At 58.2% G+C, this 19,274-nt stretch overlaps 3 protein-coding genes across 3 annotated transcripts; 1 reads left to right on the top strand and 2 right to left on the bottom strand.

Annotated features, from left to right (window-relative positions):
* Positions 1-1,731: 1,731 nt before the first annotated feature.
* Positions 1,732-9,256, bottom strand: ENH_00081780 (hypothetical protein, conserved; the record flags this gene model as incomplete). The annotated part of the gene is made up of 8 exons (XM_013577837.1): positions 1,732-1,815; positions 3,338-3,796; positions 3,998-5,571; positions 5,809-5,977; positions 6,222-6,312; positions 6,540-7,450; positions 7,625-8,556; positions 8,833-9,256. The coding sequence occupies 8 exons, from the start codon at positions 9,254-9,256 to the stop codon at positions 1,732-1,734; spliced, it is 4,644 nt and encodes a 1,547-aa protein (XP_013433291.1).
* A 2,549-nt stretch (positions 9,257-11,805) lies between these two features.
* ENH_00081770 (hypothetical protein, conserved) lies at positions 11,806-14,013 on the bottom strand (the record flags this gene model as incomplete). The annotated part of the gene is made up of 6 exons (XM_013577836.1): positions 11,806-11,862; positions 11,985-12,246; positions 12,432-12,587; positions 12,892-13,061; positions 13,212-13,490; positions 13,732-14,013. 6 exons carry the CDS (start codon positions 14,011-14,013, stop codon positions 11,806-11,808), a joined length of 1,206 nt encoding a protein of 401 aa, XP_013433290.1.
* Positions 14,014-16,434: 2,421 nt separating this feature from the next.
* On the top strand, positions 16,435-17,270 carry ENH_00081760 (ribosomal protein L7/L12, putative; the record flags this gene model as incomplete). Its single annotated transcript, XM_013577835.1, has 3 exons — positions 16,435-16,632; positions 16,862-16,958; positions 17,173-17,270. 3 exons carry the CDS (start codon positions 16,435-16,437, stop codon positions 17,268-17,270), a joined length of 393 nt encoding a protein of 130 aa, XP_013433289.1.
* Between the last annotated feature and the right edge of the window lie 2,004 nt (positions 17,271-19,274).

The raw sequence follows: 19,274 nt of genomic DNA, 5'->3' as shown, positions 1-19,274 counted from the left end.
CTGCTGCTGCTGCTGGGAGCAGCAGGCGTTTGCTGATGCTGAGGGCCGGGAGTGTGGCTGGGGCGTGCGTGCAGCTGCTGGGCTTCAGCGATCTGTACCAGCTAAGAGAAAATCTGCACTGTTTGCATCCAGCAGCAGGAGCAATGACTGACTGGATGGAAAGGGAAATTAATTTTCTGCACTGGAAGTGGAGAGACCCCCTCAGGCTGCTGCACTAGCTGCTGCTGCAGCGCAGCAGCAGCAGAGGCTGCGGGGGAACTGACTGGGTGCAAAGGGAAGTTAAATTCGTGCACTGCAAGTGGAGAGACCTCCCCAGGTTGCTGCAGTGACTGCTGCTGCTGCAGCGCAGCGGCAGCAGAGGCTGGAGATCTTCTGAGGCTGCTACAGTGACTGCTGCTGCAGCGCAGCAGCTGCAGAGGCTACAGACCTCCGAGGACTGCTGCAGTGACTGCTGCTGCAGAGCAGCAGCAGCACACTCGCAGCTGCAGGGGCAAGGAGCAGAAGAGGCCAGAGACAAAGACGAGGAGTAAAGAAGCAAAAAGAAAGGAAAGAGAAGACAAAAATACACAAGGGAGGAAAAAGCAGCTACTGGGACTGAAGGCAGCAGGGGCCACGGGGGCCCGCAGCAGAGAGGAAATATGTGGGGTCTGACTTGCATGCAGAAGACGGGAAACAGCAAACTGGCATAAGGTAGCAGCAGCACAGAGGAGAAGCAGCAGCAGCCCAGAGAAGAGGCAGCAGCAGCCCAGAGGGGAAGCAGCAGCAGCCAGCCAGAGCCGCCCCGCTGCTCGCAGCAGCGCAGGGGCCAAAGGAGCCCTATAGGGGGCCCCTAGAGGGGCCCCCCAAAAAGCCACTTAGGGGGCCCCTAGAGGGGCCCCCTAAAGGGCCCCAAAAGAGTGCCTTTGGGGCCCCCCAGAGGGCTCCAAAGGGCCCCTTTAGGGGCCCCCGAAGGGCCCCAAGAGGGCCCCATTAGGGGCCCCGCAAAGGGAGCCAAAAAGATTTCTTTAGGGGCCCCCTTTGGACCCTTGGGGGCCCCTACGGGGCCCCAAAAACGAACAAAAAAACGAAAGGCGCCAATGTAGTTAGGCAGCCAAGGTGACAGAGAATTGGAGAATTAGCAGCAGCAGCAGCAGCAGCAGAAAGAACTGAAGAGCAACCAAAAGGCAACAAGGAGTCAGAGAAAAAGAAGCAGAGCCGAAGGCAGACACTGGGAAAGCAACTCGGCTCAAGGCTGCTGCTGCTGCTGCTGCTGATCTACCCAGTGCAGCAAACCCAGAAGCAGCGCCAGTACATGCACAAGCTGCTGCTGGCTCTACGCGGCGCCTGGCACGTCTAGCAGCAGCTGCAGCTGCAGCAGCAGCAGCACAGCACTCGCAGCAGAAGCAGCAGAAAGTCCACAGCAGCCAAGCAGCGACAGCAGCAGGTAGTCAACCGCAGCACCGGCAGCCGCCCCAGCAGCAGCAAAGTACCCGCAGCAGCAGCAGCAGAAACAAGGGCTTCAGCACATGAGCTATTTGCGTCCTAAATCGGAACAAAACAAAAGGCGGCAACGGCGACTCGTCGCACCTGCCTTGAGGCCCCAGCAGGAGAGCAGCAGCAGCAGTGGCTGCTGCAGAAGCCGCTGCTGCTGCTGCCGAAGCCGCTGCTGCTGCTGCTGAAACCGCTGCTGCTGCACGCTCTACAGTTTAGATTGACAGGAGACAGCGTCAGTCTTTTCGTCAACAGCAGCTGCTACTCTTGCTGCGGTCGCAGCTGCGACTGCTGCTGTTGCTTCAGCAACAGCAGCACGTGCTGTTGCTGCTGCAGCTGTTTTCGCTGCAGCAGAGAATACACCCTAGTGCTAGCAATCCCCCAACACTGTCTGTACAGGCACGTCAATTGCAGCGATACTGCTGTACTGCTGCTGCTGCTGCCGTTGCAGCGAGAGCAGCAGCAGCAGCAGCTGCTGCTGCTCTTGCTGCTGCTGCTGCTGGCCCCAGTCAAACTGATCGGCGAAGCAGCTCCAGAGCGCTATCGGCAGCAGAGGAGAAAACCGCTGCCTGCAGCAGAAAAAAACGAGAAGCAAAAGCCTCATGGAAGCAGCAGCAGCAGCAGGAACACACGACACTGACGCTAGGGCTGTAAGGTGCTGCAGCAGCTCCTGCTGCTGCTGCAACTGCTGCTGCTACTGCTGCTCTCACCACCACAGAATAAGATCCCTCAGCAGCGTAGCGGTCGGCTGCCAATCTGCGCAGCAGAGAGGTACCAGCAGCACAAGCAGCAGCAGCAGCAGCAAAATGTGGGGTTGCAGCTGGCTCTTGACTGCCACATTAGCAGCTAGCAGCAGCAGCAAAAAAGAGCTTGCCTTTTGAGGTTGCCGATAGCGGCGATGGCCCGTGGGATGCCCAGCAGGCGGCGCGTTGCTGCTTCCTGCAGCAGCAACAGCAGCAGCAGAGCAAAGCAGCAGCAGCAGATGCGCGCTCAGTGCTGCTGCAAACCCCCCTAGGGTCCCCCAGCTGCGCAGCGCCCAGGCAGCGCTGCAACAGCAGAGCCCGGGCTGCGCTGCAGCAGCAAAACCAAGAGCAACGCTGCAGCAGCAGAGCCCAGACGGCGCTGCAGCAGCAAAACAGGAGCGGCGCTGCAGCAGCAGAGCCCAGGCGGCGCTGCAGCAGCAGCCTGCAGCTGCAGCTGACCCACCCGCAGCAGCAGCAGCGAATAGTAAGGAAACGGAAAGGCCCATTCAGCAACAGCAAATAAGTGTCGCGAGGCGTCCAGCAACAGTGGACTGACCAGCCGGCCCTGCGCACAGACCCCATGGCTAGCTAGCTGGCTGACTGGCTAGCTAGCTGGCTAGCTAGCCGGGCAGATGGAAAGCTGGGTTGCTAGTTAGGTGCTGCGTCTGAGATAGAGCCCCGCGCCCTTCCCGCCCAACTAGCCGCCTGAGAGCTCGCTGCCCAGCTAGCCACTGAGCAGCTAGCTGCTAGCTAGCCGTCTGATGGCTGGCTGCCCAGCCAGCCACCTAGCAACTCCCTACGCAGCTAGCTAGCTAGCTACCCAGCTAGCCACTTAACAGCTAGCCGCCCAGATAGCTGCCGAGTGACTGCTACAAGTGCGCAGCTAGCTGTGCAGCCGCCGTGTTCAGGCCCAAATAAGGGCTCCACGTGGCTAGCTAGCTGGCTAGCTAGCTAGCTAGCTATCTAGCTAGCTACCCAGTCAGCTAGCTAGCTAGCTAGCTAGCCGGCCAGATAGCTAGCCAGACAGCTAGTCAGTGGCTGGCCAGCTAGATGGCTAGCTGACTGGCTAGCTAGCTAGCTAGCTAGCTAGCTGCACAGTGGGACTGTACGCGCGCGGAGCTGACCGGAACGAAGGCAAGTCTGACAGTTTCTTTCTTCTCGAAGAGCTGCAGGAAATCCAACTCGAGGGTTTCGTGGCAAAGAAAGCCTTGAGGAGTCAACGCGGCGTAGGCGGCCTTCTTTTCCCCAGTTTGCTGCTGCTGCTGCTGCATGCTCTGCTGCTGCTGCTGTTGCTGCTGCTGCTGCTGCCCGCTCGCTGCAGGCGTGCCTGGCGCAGTGCCCGCAGCGGGCCTCGCTGACGCGGCAGCGGCGGCACCAGGAGCAGCACCAGCGACGGCCTCAGCAGCAGCAGCAGCAGCAGCAGCAGCAGGTCTTCTGGCCACCATTGCAGCTTGCTTGTACTTGCGCTTCAAAGAAGATACTGTCAGGGCATCTCTCATGACTGTTGTCTTCAGCAGCTGGTGCTGCAGCAGCCGGCGGTGCATAACGCTCGCGCAGTTGTCGCCCGGCAGGCACAGCAGCAGCTGCACGTACGCAGCAGCAGCAGCAGCAGCAGCAGCAGCAGCAAAGCAGCAGCCGCACTGCCTTAAACTCCCGCTACAGCTCAATACGCACACTGCGCGAAGCAGCAGACACCCTCGCCAGCCGGCGCGCTATGCCTCTGCTACAGACTTCAGCGCTTAGGGTTTAGGGTTTAGGGTTTGGGGTTTAGGGTTTGGGCTAACCAGTCTGCACAGCAGCAACTCAGTGTTGGCAGCCATGAGCAGGCGGCGGCAGACGTCCTCGTCGTTTACGGACAAGAGAGCCACTCTGAGTTTTGAGCAGAAGAGAGCGCATGCAGCAAGCGGAGCTGCGCCGCTCCCTTTGGCTGCTGCTGCTGCTCCTGCTGCTGCTGCTGCTGGTCCCGCTGCTGCCAACGGGGTAGTCTGCTCTGCTGCTGCTGGTGCTGCCGTGTCCGGAGCAGCGCCAAAAGCGGCTGCTGCGGGAGACGCACCACGCAGGCCGTCCGACGCATCTGCTGCTGCTGCTGCTGCTGCTCCTGTTGCTACTGCTGCAGCAGCAGCTGCGCTAAGGGCCTGGGCACACCGCCCCAGCAGCCGCAGCGTCTGCTGCATGCATCCTTTCGGGGGCACTGCCTGTTGCTGCAGCTGTTCTTGCTGCTTGATGATAGCTTTGGCCAGCGCGGCAATTCGCTGCTGCTGTTGGTGCTGTTGCTGCTGCTGCTGTTGCTGCTGCTGCTGCTGCGGCTCAGTAGCAAACAGCGTCAGCAAACTCGCCAGCAAACCTGACCACGCGTGACCAGCAAAGGGCGGAAGATAAGCAGAAAGAAAAGAAGTGGGACAGCAAACAGTAAGCAGCGAAGCTTCATAGCCAACGACGACACCCCTGCTACCTGCTGCAGCAGGTACTGCAGCAGCAGCAGCTGCTGTTGCTGCTGCTGCTGCGCCGTCCTCGGCTAACTGATGCCTCAAACAGTCCTGCACCACTGCCAAGACGCGCGAGCTTTGCGAAGCAGCAGCTCCTTCTGTCACGTGCTGCAGCACCCGCGAAAGGGGAATGGCCAGCTGCCTTCGCTGCTGCTGCTGCTGCTGCTGCTGCGCGGGCTGGTGCTGGTGCTGCTGCAGGTGCTGCTGCTCCCCAGTGCTTCCGCTCCGTGGGCGCGCCAACGGGGCCAACTCGCTGCTTGAGAGGGACCGCTTGGAGCGAACATAGCTGCTGTGACTGCTGCTGCTGTGGCTGCTGCTGCTGCTGCTGCTGCTGCTGTTTCTTCCCGTGCCAGGAGCAACAGCACCACCTGTGGCAGCTGCTGCTGCGTCTACATGTGGGTGCGCAGCAACGACCCTGAAGGGGCGGGTTGGGGGGAAGCCCACGGGTCCCGCTGCTGCTGCTGCTGCTGCTGCTGCTGCTGGGGGTGCTGCTGACCGTATAGCGGGGGAAGCAAAGGGGGTCTCGTGTTCGTTGCCCTCATCAAATATGCTGCCTTTCAGCTCCCGAGCTCCTATAGCAGCAGCTGCTGCTGCTGCACATGTCGGTTCTGCTGCTGCTGCTGGTATATGCAGTTCTTGCGCTCCGGCCTGCTGCGGCTCATGATTGCTCTTACCGCAGCTGCTGCTGCTGCCGCTGCTCCTGCTGCTACTGCTGCCGCTCCCTTCGGCGTGGCTCGGCTTCAAATAGCTCCTCGTTTGCTGCTGCTGCTGCTGCTGCTGCGAAGTGAGCTGGGCTCCAACAGCAAGCGCAGCAGCAGTCGGAGGCGACTCCAGCAAGAACTTCATGAGACCCACGTACGGCGCAGACAGCCCTGATGCGCAGCAGCAGCAGAAGCAGCAGCAGCAGGAGTAAGAATAGCAGCAGTATCGGCAATACAAGATCCAGAAAGCAGAAAAGACTCAGAAACTGGCTGCAGCGTCCCTGCAGCAGCAGCCTGTGTAGCAGCAGCCGCAGCTACAGCAACATGGGCAGCAGTAGCAGCAGCAGCAGCAGCAGCAGCAGCAGCAGCAGCAGGGCTTTCTCCACCAGCAGCAGCAACAACGCTCACCTAGCAGCGTGAGGCCCAGGAATTGACCTGCTGCTGCATCTTCACCCAAAGAACAAAAAGAATGCTGCGAAGGCTGCCGCAGCAATTTGCTGCTGAGACACCGCGACAAGCAGCGAAGCACGGGAGGCGCCAGCAGCAGCAAAGAGGCGTCCAGCAGGTCGCCGCTAGACTGCAGACAGCAGCAGCAGCAGCAGCAGCGGCAGCAGCAGTAGTGGTGGCAGCAGCAGCAGCGCCAGCAGCAGCAGCGCTAGCATTCTTGTCGAAGAAGTGCAGCTTGTCGCCCCACGTGCTGCTACTCTTGCTGCTGCATGAAGTAGCACCAGAGATAGCAGCGCCCGCAGTCTCGCAAGCAGCAGCGCAGCAGCAGCAGCAGCAGCAGCAACAGCAGCGGCAGCAGCAGCATCGCTGCTCACCTTGACCCTGCAGCTGCGGAGCTCTTCTCTGGTGTCCCTAGCAAACAGCAGCTGCTGCAACTGCGGCGAATCCTCGTCGTCAAGACCCACGCTGCCGCAGCAGCAACAGCAGCAGCAACAGCAGCAGCAACAGCAGCATCATAAGACCCCAGACGGGAACAGTAGGACACCCGACAGCAGCACCCCCGAGCGGCAACAAAGGTAGCAGCAGCAGCAAAGACTGCAGCACCAGCCCCAGCCAAAGCCGCAGCAGCAAAGGCTGCAGCACCGCCCGCAGCACCAGCAGCAGCAGCAGCAGCAGCAGCAGCAGAGGCTTACTGCGCTGCATGCAGGGCAAACTGGGCCAAGGCAGCTTGAGGATCTGCTGTTTCTGCTTCGCCGAAGAGAAAAGCAGCACGAGCAAACAGCAGCAAACGAACAGTACCCCACACTGCTTCGCACTCCACGCCGCAGCACTCGCTGCTGCTGCTGCTTTTGCTGCTGCTGCTGGGGTCGTCACCTGCTGCAGCGGAAGCGAGGCCGCTCACGGGTCCCCGAGCTTCTGCTGCTGCTGCTGCTGCTGCTGCACTGGGAGAGCGCCCGTCAGGTGCCGGCGAGGCCTCGCAGCTGGGGCCCGAAGCAGCTGCTTCGACTGCAGCGCGTTGTGCTGCTGCCTGCTGCTGCTGCTGCTGCTGCTTCTGCTGCTGCGCTACGCTCTCAATAGGGATGAAGTGGCCGCCGAGGCCGCCGCCCCAGCCAGTCGCAGCAGCAGCACCTGCTGCAGCATCTCCTGTCTCTAGGTCGAGCTGCTGCTGCTGCTGCTGGGCCGTGGCCGGGCTGGGGGGGATGGCTGGCGCGCTGCTGCTGCTGCTGCTGCTGCTGCCACCTGCTGCCTTCTTTATTGCAATCCGGAAGCGCCCCACAGGCAGCAAAGAATGCAGAAATCGCAGCCGCAAGATAGACAGCAGCAGAGTGTACAGACACCTGCTGCCAGCAACGTACTGCAGCAGCATGTCGAGGCGCTGCAGCACCTCCACAGCCACGCTGTTCCCGCTCTCACGCACTGTGCTGCTGCTGCTGCTGCTGCTGCTGCTGCTGGTCTTGGGGTGCGTTGACACCAGCCGCAGCACCGCGTCTGTTACATCGAGGTGCAGCAGCGCAGCGCATGCATCCAGGTGTACAGACACCTCGTCATAAAACCGCCACGGCTGGTGCACCCACACTGACTGCCGTGTTGGCAGCGCAGCTACCTACAGCAGCAGCAGCAGCAGCAGCAGCAGCAGCAACAGCAGCAGCAGCACGCAGCATTTTCACAATGGGCGGTGCTCTCAAAATGCCTAGTAAGAACAGCCAGAGCCCCGTGAAGGCAGCAGCGCTACTGGAGTTGCTGCTGCCGCTGCTGCTGCTGCTGAGGCTTGACTGACCTTGAGGAAGTCTGCTGCAGCAGGAGAGCCCGACAGCAGCAGCTTCATGATCTGGGGGGCTGGCTGCTGCGGCAGCAGCGCCTCCAAAAGTGCTGCCAGCAGCGGCTGCAGCGGCCGCACCTGAAAGGTGGGGGTGAGTTCTCTTACAGCGCGCTGCAGCACAGCTTCGATTGTTGCAGCTCTTGCTGCAGCAGCAGCAGCAGCAGCAGAGACGCAGTTCACCGCGGTGGCTGCTGCAGTGGCGGCGACGGCAGCAGCAGCAGCAGCAGCAGCAGCACTGGGCCCGCCGCCGCCGGCGTCGACGGAGACGCGCCTGCGGCCAGTGGCGGGCTCTGCTGCAGCAGCAGCAGCCTGCTGCTGCTGCTGCAGCATGAGCTGCTGCTGCCTGCCGCCCGCTGCAGCAGCCTGCCGGGCCTTGGCCAGCTCCGCAGCAAGCCGCTGCACCCGCTGCAGCGCCCGCGGCAGCAAAAAGGAAAGAAACAAATCCTTATAAGTTTGATTTCGGGGAAACCCCAAAGCCCGCAGCAGCGACACAACTGCTGCAGCACGAGGGTCTGCAAGGCCTTGAGTTTGCTGCCAGCGGCGGCAGGCGATGATGGCTGGGGAGGCGGGCGCGAGGCTCGCCCGCGCTGCTGCTGCTGCTGCTGTTGCTGCTGTTGCTGCTGTTGCTGCTGTTGCTGCTGTTGCTGCTGCAGCGCCCTCCTCGCCGCTCCCGCACCCGCTGCTGCCTTCCTGCTGCGCTGCTCCTCCTGCTGCTGCTCCCGAGCCCAAGCTGCTGTTGCTCTGCATGCCCTGACGCGCCAGCGGCGGCACCAGCTGCTGCTGCTGCTGCTGCTGCTGCTGCTGCTGCTGCTTCTTGGCCACTGACCCTCGAGGGTCGCGGGGCCCACATGACTCCACAGAAAGCGGCGCGCGAGACAGCACGTAGGCACCTGCAGCAGCAACAGCAGCAACAGCAGCAGCAAATGAAGCAAGCAGTTGCTGCGCCTACAGCAGCAACAGCAGCAGCAAACGAAGCAAGCAGTTGCTGCGCCTACAGCAGCAGCAGCAGCAGAGCGGGCGAATACAGCACAACCTGCAGCTCCAAAGAAAGCCCCAGCTGCAGCACCACAAAACTGAGGAACAAGCTCTAGCAGCAGCAGCAGCAGCAGCAGCGGCTGCTACTGCTGCTGCTGCTGCTGCTGCTGCTGCTGTGCACCCGAACTCACGCTCAAAAAACTGTTTCAGAGCCAAACGGCCCGCTGGCCCGCAATGGAGGCCTTCTGGTGGCTGCAGCTGCTGCATAAGATTTCGCTGCAGGTGGCGGCGCTGCTCCTCCTGCTGGTGCTGCTGCTGCAGCAGCAGCAGCTGCTGCTGCTGCTGCCGCTGCTGCTGCTCCGCGTAGGTACGCGGCGGCTGCAGACACGCAGCAGCAGCGTCTGCGCCCGCGCCGTCGTCGAGCCGCAGCTGCTGCTGCTGCCGCCGCTGCAGCAGCTGCTGCTCCGACCCCTCAGCCCACTGCTGCTGCTGCTGCGGGTCACCTTGCTGCTGCGCGTCTTGCTGCTCCAGCTCCCGCTGCGGCTGCAGCAGCGGCTGCTGCCACAGGCAGGCGGCGGAGGCCTGCAGGAAGTCTGGGCTCCAGCCACTCGCCATTGGCCTCTAGCGGTGCTGCACATGCTGCTGCTGCTGCTGCTGCTGCTGCTGCTGCGCGCGCTGCTCTCCTTGCTGCTGCAGAAGGCGGCCGTGCTGCTGCGCTGCTGGTGCCGCGGTAGCCTGCCAGCTGCTCTTTTCGCTGCTGCTGCTGCTGCGGCTGCTGCTGCTGCTGCGTTCAAAGCACTGTCTCTATACTGCGCTCTATTCTCCCCTTCTCTCCAGATCTAAAGCCTTAGTCAAAAATCTAAGCTGGCTGCTGCTGCTGCTGCCGCTGCTGCTGCTGCTGCTGCTTATGCGTGCCTTGCAGCAACTGGGCCAACAGGAAGCTCAAGCAGCTCGCCTTAACACCCTGGGCTAGTCGGGGTGTACATACACTGCAAAAAGCTCTAGGCAAGCGACGCAGCAGTAGAGCTGGCTGCAGGAGCTGCAGCGGCTGCATTAACTGCACCTGCTGCTGCTGCTGCTGCTGCTTGCGGCGGCGCAGCAGAGCACTGCGCGAGCTACGGGGCGCCACAATCCCTGTCTTTAAAGGAGACACGGGGAGCGCCCCTGGAGCAGCAGCAACAACAGCAGCAACGGCCCTTCCGAGCTGCTGCTGCAGGCGGTTGCTGCTGGTATTCTCTCGCGTTTTGCTGCTGCTGCTGCGGGTATACGCTGCTGCAACAGACTCTACAGAAAGTAGACAGAAAATAAAAGCTTTTCGCTTTATTGCTTTGTAAGGCCTAGCACCGCCGACGTGCTCAGCCTCCCCTGGGCAGCAGCCGGTAATGCTGCTGCTGCTGCTGCTGCTGCAGTTGCTGTTGCTGCTGCTGCAGCAACTGGCGCTGGTGGCGCTCTGAAGGCTTCAATTCAATTATACTGCAGCATTAAATAGGGTGCGCGAAAAAATATCTAACCAAATCTATTAACACATTGTGTACTCTGGCTGCTGCTGCTGCTGCTGCTGCTGCTACACTTTGGGGCTTGCGTGAGGGCCTCGCTGATCGGCGCAGCTGCTGCTGCTGCCGTCCCTGATGGATTTGCTGTTGCTTAATATTCATTTTAACGCAATGTGCGTGGCAACCGCTGCGCTGCAGTCGCTGCTGCCAGCAACAGCAACCAGTCAGGCGCAGCAGCAGCAGCAGCAACAGCCGCTACGGCACACAGACTGCTGCGAGGTGTAAGCAGCAGCAACTGCTGCTGTTGCAGCTCCTGTCTTCTGCAGAAGCTGCTGCTGCTGCATGGCGTCCTGCAGCTAGACGCAAACCCCGGAGTCCCTGCCCCACACCCCTCCTGTGGTCCTGTCTTCTGTGCTGCTGCTGCTGCTGTTGCTGCTGCTGCTGCTGTTGCTGCTGCTGCTGCCCTTGCTGCTGTTGGCTGCATTGCTCTCGAGCGCAGCTCCAGATTGTTAAGGGTCTACTAATTGTCTGAAGCCCTCTTAGCTGCAGCTTGCCAGTGGGGCCCCGGGGGGCCCCTGGGGCCCTGCTGCTGCTGTTGAAGCTGCTGCTGCTGCTGCTGAGCACTTACTGCTGCAAGGGTTGTCGCCGTCAGGGCGAGTGTGCAGGCAGGGGATGGATAACACATATGCTGCTGCTGCTACTGCTGCTGCTGCTGCTCTTGCTGCTGCAGTTGCGGACGAAAAGCTGCACGAAATTTCGTGCAGCTAGCTGCTGCAGCAAAAAGCAGCCATGTAGGCAGCTCTGGGTATCAGCCGCAACAGGGACTGAGCTGGTGCTGCAGCAGCAGCAGCGGCAGGAAGCAGCCGCTGCAGCCACTCTGCTGCTTTCTGCTGCAGCAGCAGCTGCTGCTTCTGAGTCTGGCTGAGAAGACCTTCTCTACAGCTTCCTAAATGGCTGCTGCTTCTTAATTGAGGGCCAGTCCTCAGCTAGCTGTAGGCAGCTGCAGCTAGCTAGCTGTGGGCAGCTGCGGCTAGCTAGCTGGGTCTTGTCGCGTCACCCACGGAACTAGCTAGCCATCCATCCAGCTGCGGCTAGCTAGCTATGGCTATCTGACTGCAGCTAGCTAGCTACAGCTAGCTAGCCACAGCTAGCTACCTACAGCCGTCCACAGCTAGCCGCAGCCTTTAGTCTAGCCGGACACCTACAGGTTGATCCAGCTAGCTAGCCATAGATACTCACAGCTAGCTAGCTAGCCAAGTCAGCTACAGCTAGCTACAGCTAGCTACAGCACGCACATGCAGCAACATAGGAAAGACAACAAAAGAAAATGTCCCAGCGAAGGCAGCAAGGCAATCCCTCGACAGTCTGTAGCCCTTAACTCTAAGCCCACAGCGCGGCTCTGCTGCTGCTGCTGCTGCTGCTGCTGCTGCTGTTCCCGCCTTGGGAGAAGCAGCAGCAGCTCCAAGACAAAAACGAGAAACGGCTGCTCGCCAGTCTGCAGCAGCAGCAACAGCAGCAGCAACAGCAGCAGCAGCGCCCGCTACTATACAAGTGTGTGCTGCCTTACTAGTGCTGCTGTTCGGCCACAGTCTCATCTACGAGACCGCCCAGCAGCCGCTGCAGCTGGAGCAGCAGCAGCAGCAGCAGCAGCAGCAGTAGCAGCAGCAGCAGTTAGTAGTCTTCTCGGTCTTCTGCATCGGCTTCCTCCAACAGCTCCTCTTCTTCCTCCTGCGGCGCACGCAGCCAACCCCGATAGCACACCTGCAGCTTAAGCCGCTGCTGCTGCTGCTGCTGCTGCTGCTGCTGCTGCAGCTGCAGCAGATGTCCCACGTCCGTTTCTTGAGGCGCACCTGTCTTTCTCGCTGCCGCAGCCGCTGCTCGTGGAGTTTGATTTGCTGCTGCTGCTCCTGCATGTTGGAGAAGTCTCGGGGGGTCAGCAGCACAGAGTCTGCTGGGGGAGCAGCAAGCCTTGCTGCTGCTGGCAGCAGCCCCTGCCACAGCCGCTGCAGCAGCGAGGGGCTAGAGAAGGCAGCAGCAACTGCTGCTCGGAAGGCGCCCGGGTTCGCAGCTGCCAAGTTGCAGTGGTCCCCGTGGCTCAGCAAGTAGGTCGCCCTGCAGCAGCAGCAGCAGCAGCAGCAGCAGCAGCACAATGCGCACGAGCAAAAGCTGCAGCTGCTGCTCCATGCAATTAGCAGCAGCAGCAGCAGCAGCACAATGTGCACGGGCACAAGCTCCAGCTGCTGCATCCACGCAACCAGCAGCAGCAGCAGCAGCAGCAGCAGCAGCGAAGAACGGACCGCGGGCGCATGCTCTCGTCCAGCAGCAGCAGCTGCTGCTGCAGCAGCGGCCAAACCCTCAGCCTGTCATTCTGGCTGACTAAAATTGTCGTTTTTGTTCCTTTCAAGCAGCTCAAAGTTGAACAAGACCGAATGCGCCGCAGCTGCGAAGCCCGCCTGAAGCAGCAACAATCCGCAAACTCTGCTGCTGCTGCCGCAGCCGCTGCAGCAGCAGCTGCTGCTGCTGCAGCTGCTGCTGTGGCTGCTGCCACTCCATTGGCTGTCGCAGCACTTGCTGCTGCAGCAGTTCAAGCTGCTGCACCTTGAACTGCTGCAGCACTAGCTGCTGCCGCATTAGCTGCAGCAGCACTGGGGGCAGCAGCAAACGCTGCAGCAGCAGCCGCTGGAGGCGCTGCTGCTGCTGCTACTGGTGAAGTAATTGACGCTGCTGCGTCGCTGCTGCTGCAGCAAGGCGCCTTACTTGCTGCCCAGGCCCCAAGACAAGTGCTGCAGCAGCAGCAGCACCGAACGCGCAATGGGACGAATTGGAGGCTGCTGCTGCAGCAGCAGCCGCGCGTTGCAGATGGGAGAGTCCAGCAGCACTCGCTGGAGAGAAACTCCTTGCTGCTGCAGCCAGTCGGCCTCTGCCCCCTGCAAACAGCAGCAGCAGCAGCAGCAGCAGCAGCAGCGGCTCGACGGCAGCAGCAGACGCGGCAGTAGCACACCCCAGCCGCAAAGAAGAAGCAAGCTGAACAGCAGCAGCAGCAGCAGCAGCAGCAGCAGCAGCAGCAGGGGCTTTACCATCAGCAGCACCCCCATTGCTGCTCCCCCTTGCGCATAAACTCCAATTTCTTTAACTCCAAATTGCTGCTGCAGGAAACGAATTGCTGCTGCTAAGTCTTCGCGGCTGTCTATGGCCAGCTGCGACACGGCGCCCTCCACGGCCCAGCCCTCCCCGCTGCTGCTGCTGCTGCTGCTGCTGCCTGCTGCTGCTGCAGCAGCAGCACGGCGGAAAGCAGAGGACTCCCCGCTGCCCCGCATGTCCAGCAGCAGAATGTGGTGGTCGCGGTGCAGCTTCAGCTGCAGCAGCGGCAGCAGCAGCAGCAGCAGCAGCAGCAAATGAATGTGCGGCCAATTTTCCATAAGCCGTCAGCAGCAACAGTTAGAGCAGCATCAGCAGCAAAAGCACGAGAGCAGCAAAGAGAGAAGCCACCGCACGGCAGGCAGAAGCACCACTCACAGCAGCAGCAGCAGCAACAGCAGCAACAACAACAGCAGCAGCAGCAGCAACAGCAGCAGCAACAGCAGCAGCAAGCTGTACCTGCTTTGCTGCCTCGACAAAGGGCAAACAGGCCTGTCGATTAGAGAGCCAGCCGTGCAGGCAGATCAGAGCCTTTTTGCTGCTGCGCTGCTCCGCAGGTATCATCCATCCCTGAAGCTGCTGCTGCTGCTGCTGCTGTTGCTGCTGCTGCTGCTGTTGAGGCAGCGCTTGCTGCTGCTGCTGCTGTGCTTGCTGCTGCTGCACCTGCTGCTGCGTTGCCGCAAAGCCCTCGCTGCCCGGAAGGTCCACGTAGAGGGGCGCACTCACCCCCCCTGGCTGCATCTGGTGCTGCTGCACTGGCTGCTGCTGCTGCTGCGCTTGCTGCTGCGGCTGCTGCTGCTGCTGCTGCTGCTGCTGCAGTGCGCCTCCCTCTCTAAATTGACTACCGATGGCCTCATTTAAAGGAATGGACACCTGAGAGTCGCAGAAACACCAAATGTATGTACAGGGCTTGCACACACCCCAGCAGCAGCAGCAGCAGCAGCAGCAGCAGCAGCAGCAGCAGCAGCGGCAGCAGCAGCAGCAGCAAAAGCCGCAACAAGGCCGTAGCCATACCTCAATGAAGTTTAGGCCGTAAAGTGCGGGGGTTGCTCCCGCTGGGAGCTGCAACTGCCTGAAAGCAGCAGCAGCAGCAGCAGCAGCAGCAGCAGCAAAGTAGACGTGTCACACATGCACCCGAGCAGCGCAGCAGTGGCCGCCGCAGCAGCAGCACCAGAAGCAGCATCAACAGCGGCAGCAGCAGCAGCAAGAGCAGCAGCAACAGAAAGAAATGCAGCAGCAGAAACAGCTATTGCAGTAAAGGAGCAACAGCAGAGGCGGCGGAGATCGCAGCAGCAGCAGCAGCAGCAGGAAGACCAGCAGCAGAGACGGCAGGAAGCGCCGCAGCAGCAGCAGCTGAAGAGCAGCAGCAGCACCGAGACCAGCAGCAGCAGCAGCACGACCAGCAGCAGCAGCAGCAGCAACGCACTGCAGCAGGAAGGGGTCATCCAGGCGAACGCGGGCGAGGCTGCTGCCGAAGCCAGAAGCAGCACAAAGCGGCAGCAGCAGCGCAGCAGACAGCAAATTGGCCCGCAGCAAACTGGCAGCACACTGCAGCAGCAAACGCCCTAGAGACCGCCCCACAACCCGCAGCTCGGGCTCGTGCTGCTGCAGCTGCAGACGCACCTGCAGCAGCAGCAGCAGCAGCAGCAGCAGCAGCGGAACAGCAGCAGCAGCGGCTCAAGTAGCAGCATACACCACCTGGGCACCACACGCAGCAGCAGCAGCAGCAGCAGCAGCCAAAGAAACAGGGTAGAGGAGAACGCAACAAGCGCAGAAAAAGCAGCAGCAGCAGCAGCAGCAGCAGCACAGCCAAACCGCCCACTTGCTGCTGCAGCAGCTGCAGGGCACCCTTTGCGCGCTGCAGCAGCAAGGGCTGCTCCGACTCTGAGGCCTCAACATCAGCAGCAGCAGCTGCTGCTGCTGCTGCTGCCGCTGCTGCTTCCCTTTCTCTCTGCTTTTTGCTGCCCCAGTTGAAGCCAAAACCCAATGGGCGAGCTGCAGGCAGCAGCAGAGGGGCGCTGTTTGCTGCTGCTGCTGCTGTTGCTGCTGCTGCGCTGCTTGCTGCTGGCTGCACGCGACACAGCGGCTTCGAAGAGCGCGGCAGCACTGTGGCAAAACGCATGCGCCTGTCCCCTGCAGCAGCAGCAGCAGCAGCTGCTGCTGCTGCTGCTGCTGCTGTAGGGTCAGAAGGCAGCGAGAGCGCTGCAAGAAAAGGGCGCTGTGGGAAAGCAGCAGCTGCGGGAGCTGCTGCTGCTGCTGCCGCTGCTGCTACATCTCCAGGCCTTCTTGCTGCGAGCTGTTCTGCTGCTGCTCTCGGGGCGGCAGACCCCCCTAGCAGCAACAGCAGCAGCAGCAGCAGCGACTGCTGCTGTAGCCGCATCACAGCAGCGGCGGTTCGCAGCAACTGATGTGTCTTTACTGTTGAGAAACAGTTGGCGCTGCTGCTGCTGCTGTTGCTGCTGCTGCTGCTGCCGGGGGTCGATGGGGGCCGTTGTGGCGCTGTCAAGACACCGCAGGCACAGCTGGGAGCAGTGCGCTGCTGCTGCTGCTGCTGCTGCAGCAGTTGAGTATGCCTACAAAGGCATAAGGTGCATATTAAACCCCAGGATAAGTTTTAACACAGGCTGCTGCTGCTGTGTCTGCTGCTGCTGCTCTGAGGCGGCAGCGGCTGCAGCCGAGTGAGTCTCTTGCCTGTGCTCTCGCATGCAGCAGCAGCAGCAGCAGCAGCAGCGGCAGCAGCAGCTGCTGCTGCTGCATGCACGAATACTAGAGCCCGCGAAGAGTTAAATAAATAATTGGCATTTTAATACCTGCTTTTTAAAGCGGCCAGCAGCACGGTGCTGCATCTGTGCTGCTGCTGCTGCCCTTGCTGCTCGCTGCTGCTCTGCGCCATCGCGCTGCTGCTGCTGTTGCTGCTGCAGTCGGCAGCAGCCTAGACTGCTCTTTTAGACAGAAAACATCACTGAATGGCCCAAGGGTGCACTATAAGCATAGCGCAGCAGCAGCAGCAACAGCAGCAGGGGCCCAGCCATCGGCAGCAGCAGCAACAGCCAGGTCGCGAGCAGCAGCAAGAGCGGCAGCAGGGGCGCTAGCAGCAGCAGCAGCAGCAGCAGAAGCTGCTGGGGTTTGATGCCTGTGGGGTTCGCCTAGCTGCGAAGTAAAATGTTCCGGGGCGCTAGCCGCTGTGCGCAGCAGCGGCTGCTGCTGCTGCCGCAGCGGGAGTTGCTGCTGCAGCGGCAGCAGCAGCAGCAGCAGCGCATGCAAGCCGCATTTTCTTCCTCATATGATATCTTCAAGAAACTGCAGGACCCGCCAGGCAGCGGAGAGTCCACAGAGCTTGCGCGGAAGCCGTCAGAGAAGGTGCAGCAGCAGCAGCTGCTGCTGCAGTTCGTGTTGCTGCTGCTGCTGCTGCTTCTGCCATTGCGGTTGCTGCCTGGCCTTGCGCCCTGCACAAGTGGCCCAGCCGTCTTTGCTGCTGCTGCTGCCGCACTTGCTGTTGCCGCCCGTGCCGCCGCTGCTGCTGCAGTTGCCGTTGCTTCATCTGCTGCTGCTGCTGCTGCTGCTGCTGCTGCTGCTGCTGCTGCTGCAGGTGCTGCGCCTTGTTGATGAGGTGATGAACTTGACGCTAATTGAAGCAGCAGATCTCTGCGACCTCTGCCAGGAGAAGTTGGCGCAGCGAGGAGGCGGTAGGGCTGGCGGGGCCCTAGGGTTTAGGGTTTAGGGTTTAGGGTTTAGGGTTTAGGGTTTAGGGATTGGCTTGGCTGTAGACTAAGGGTTTACAGCCTGCGTTCGACGCTACCTCGTCGAACACTTCCGGCTTACGACAGCTGTTTAGGGTTTAGGGTTTAGGGTTTAGGGTTTAGGGTTTAGGGTTTAGGGTTTAGGGTTTAGGGTTTGCAGGCCCCGCGTTTAATGCTGCTGTTGCTGCTGGGCGTTCTCCTTTCCCCCACCCCTCCAGTCTTTTTGCTGGCCAACTTGCTGCTGGGGGTTTTGGGTAATTAAATAACTAATTAATTAATTAATTAATTAATTAATTAATTAATTAATTAATTAATTAATTATTTTATTTATTTATCTGTTTATTTGTTTGTTTGATTAATTAATTAATTAATTAATCAATTAATTAAGTAATTAATTAATTAATTAGCTAATTGATTAGTTTTATTTATTTATTTGTTTATTTGCTGTTTGCTGCTTTCTTGGTTTACGGGGTCTTCTCCGATTTGCTGCTGCTGCTTTCTTTATTTGCTTTTTAAATAAATAAATAAATAAATAAATAAATAAATAAATAAATAAATAAATAAATAAATAAATAAATAAATAAATAAATAAATAAATAATTAGTAATAAATGTTGAATTAATTGATTAATTGATTATTTAATTACTTGTTTTTATTCTAGCTTCCTTCGGTCCCTGGCTGTCTTTGCTGCTGCTGCTGCTGCTGCTGTGGCTGCTGCTGCTGCTGCTGCTGCCCCAGCGCATTGGACTCGCCTCTGTTTTCTTTTGTTTCTTTTTTCTTCTTGCTTCTTTTTATTTTATTTTATTTTATTTTATTTTATTTTATTTTATTTTATTTTGTTTTATTTTATTTTATTTTATTTTATTTTATTTTATTTCATTTTATTAATTTGATTTTGCTTCATGTTATTAGAGTTGTGTCTTCTCTCTTCCGTTTAATTTATTCTATTATTTTAATCTCTTTTTATCATTTTAATTTCTTTTTATTAATTTCCTTTTATTATTTTAATTTCTTTTATTATTTTAATTCCTTTTGTCACTTTTGCTGCTGCCGTTTATTTGCTTCTGTGTTTCTCCTGCGTACCGCTTGAACTCCTGCTGCAGTTGCTGCTGCTGCCCCTGCTGCAGTTGCTCGTGCTGCAGTTGCTGCTGCTGCCCCTGCTGCTGTGTGTGGCGTTCTTTCCCCCACAGGTTTGCTGCTGGAGGGGCGATGCCTGCTGCTGCTGCTGCTCCTCCTGCTGCTGCAGCAGCAGCAGAAGCAGCACCAGCAGCGGGTGGCTCCGCAGCTGCTGCACCTCCAGAAGGTACGCGACAGCAGCAGCAGCAACAGCCCGAACACTCTCAGCAGCAGCAGCAGCTGCTGCTGCTGCTGCTGCAATTGCTGCTGCAGTTGCTGCTGCAGTTGCTGCTGCAGCAGCAAGCCTCACCCTGTGTGTGCTGCTGCTTTGAGCTTGACGCCCTCGCTGCTGCTGCTGCTGCTGCTCCTGCTGCTGCTGCTGCTGCTGCTGCTGCTTGTGGGGCTGCTGCAGCAGAAAAGAAGGCAGCAGTGACTCTGAAGCTGCTGGGGTTTGACAGCAGCAAAAAAGTTGCTGTTGTGAAAGAAGTCCGAGCAATTGCTGCTCTTGGATTGAAGGAAGCAAAAGAACTTGTTGAACAATCCCCCAAAATAATTAAAAAAGGAAAGAACTCTTTTTACATTTGCTGCTTCTTGTTTTTGATTTGCTGCTCCTTTATTTATTTTGTTTTATTTTATTTGTTTTTGCTGCTTCTTATTTATTTATTTGCTGCTCCTTATTTGTTTTATTTCTCTCGTTTCTTTCAATTTGCTGTTTATTATTTGTTTTAGTTTGCTGCTCTTTATTTCTTTATTTGCTGCTCTTTGTTTCTTTATTTGCTGCTTCTTGTTTCTTTATTTGCTGCTTCTTGTTTCTTTATTTGCTGCTCTTTATTTTATTTTTCTTTATTTGCTGCTTCTTTGTTCTTTTATTTCTTTTATTTCTTTATTTGCTGCTCTTTTATTTCTTTTATTTGATTTATTTGATTTTATTTTATTTTATTTTTCTTCTTTTTTTTAATTCTTTTATTATTATTTGTCATTTGATGTGCAATTTATTCATTCATTAATATTCATCAGTGAATTCATTTTAAACTCATTTATTATTTTTTATTTTTTAATTTATTTATTCTTTTATTATTCATTAATCTACCGTGCTTACTGAAGGGGAGGCGAGCTGCTCTTCCCGTGTATCTGCTGCTGTTGCTG

The sequence above is a fragment of the Eimeria necatrix genome, genomic scaffold (genome assembly GCF_000499385.1).
Source record: "Eimeria necatrix Houghton genomic scaffold, Enh_scaff89, whole genome shotgun sequence".
NCBI lineage: Eukaryota > Apicomplexa > Conoidasida > Eucoccidiorida > Eimeriidae > Eimeria > Eimeria necatrix.
This window is presented reverse-complemented; position numbering and strand designations above follow the sequence as displayed.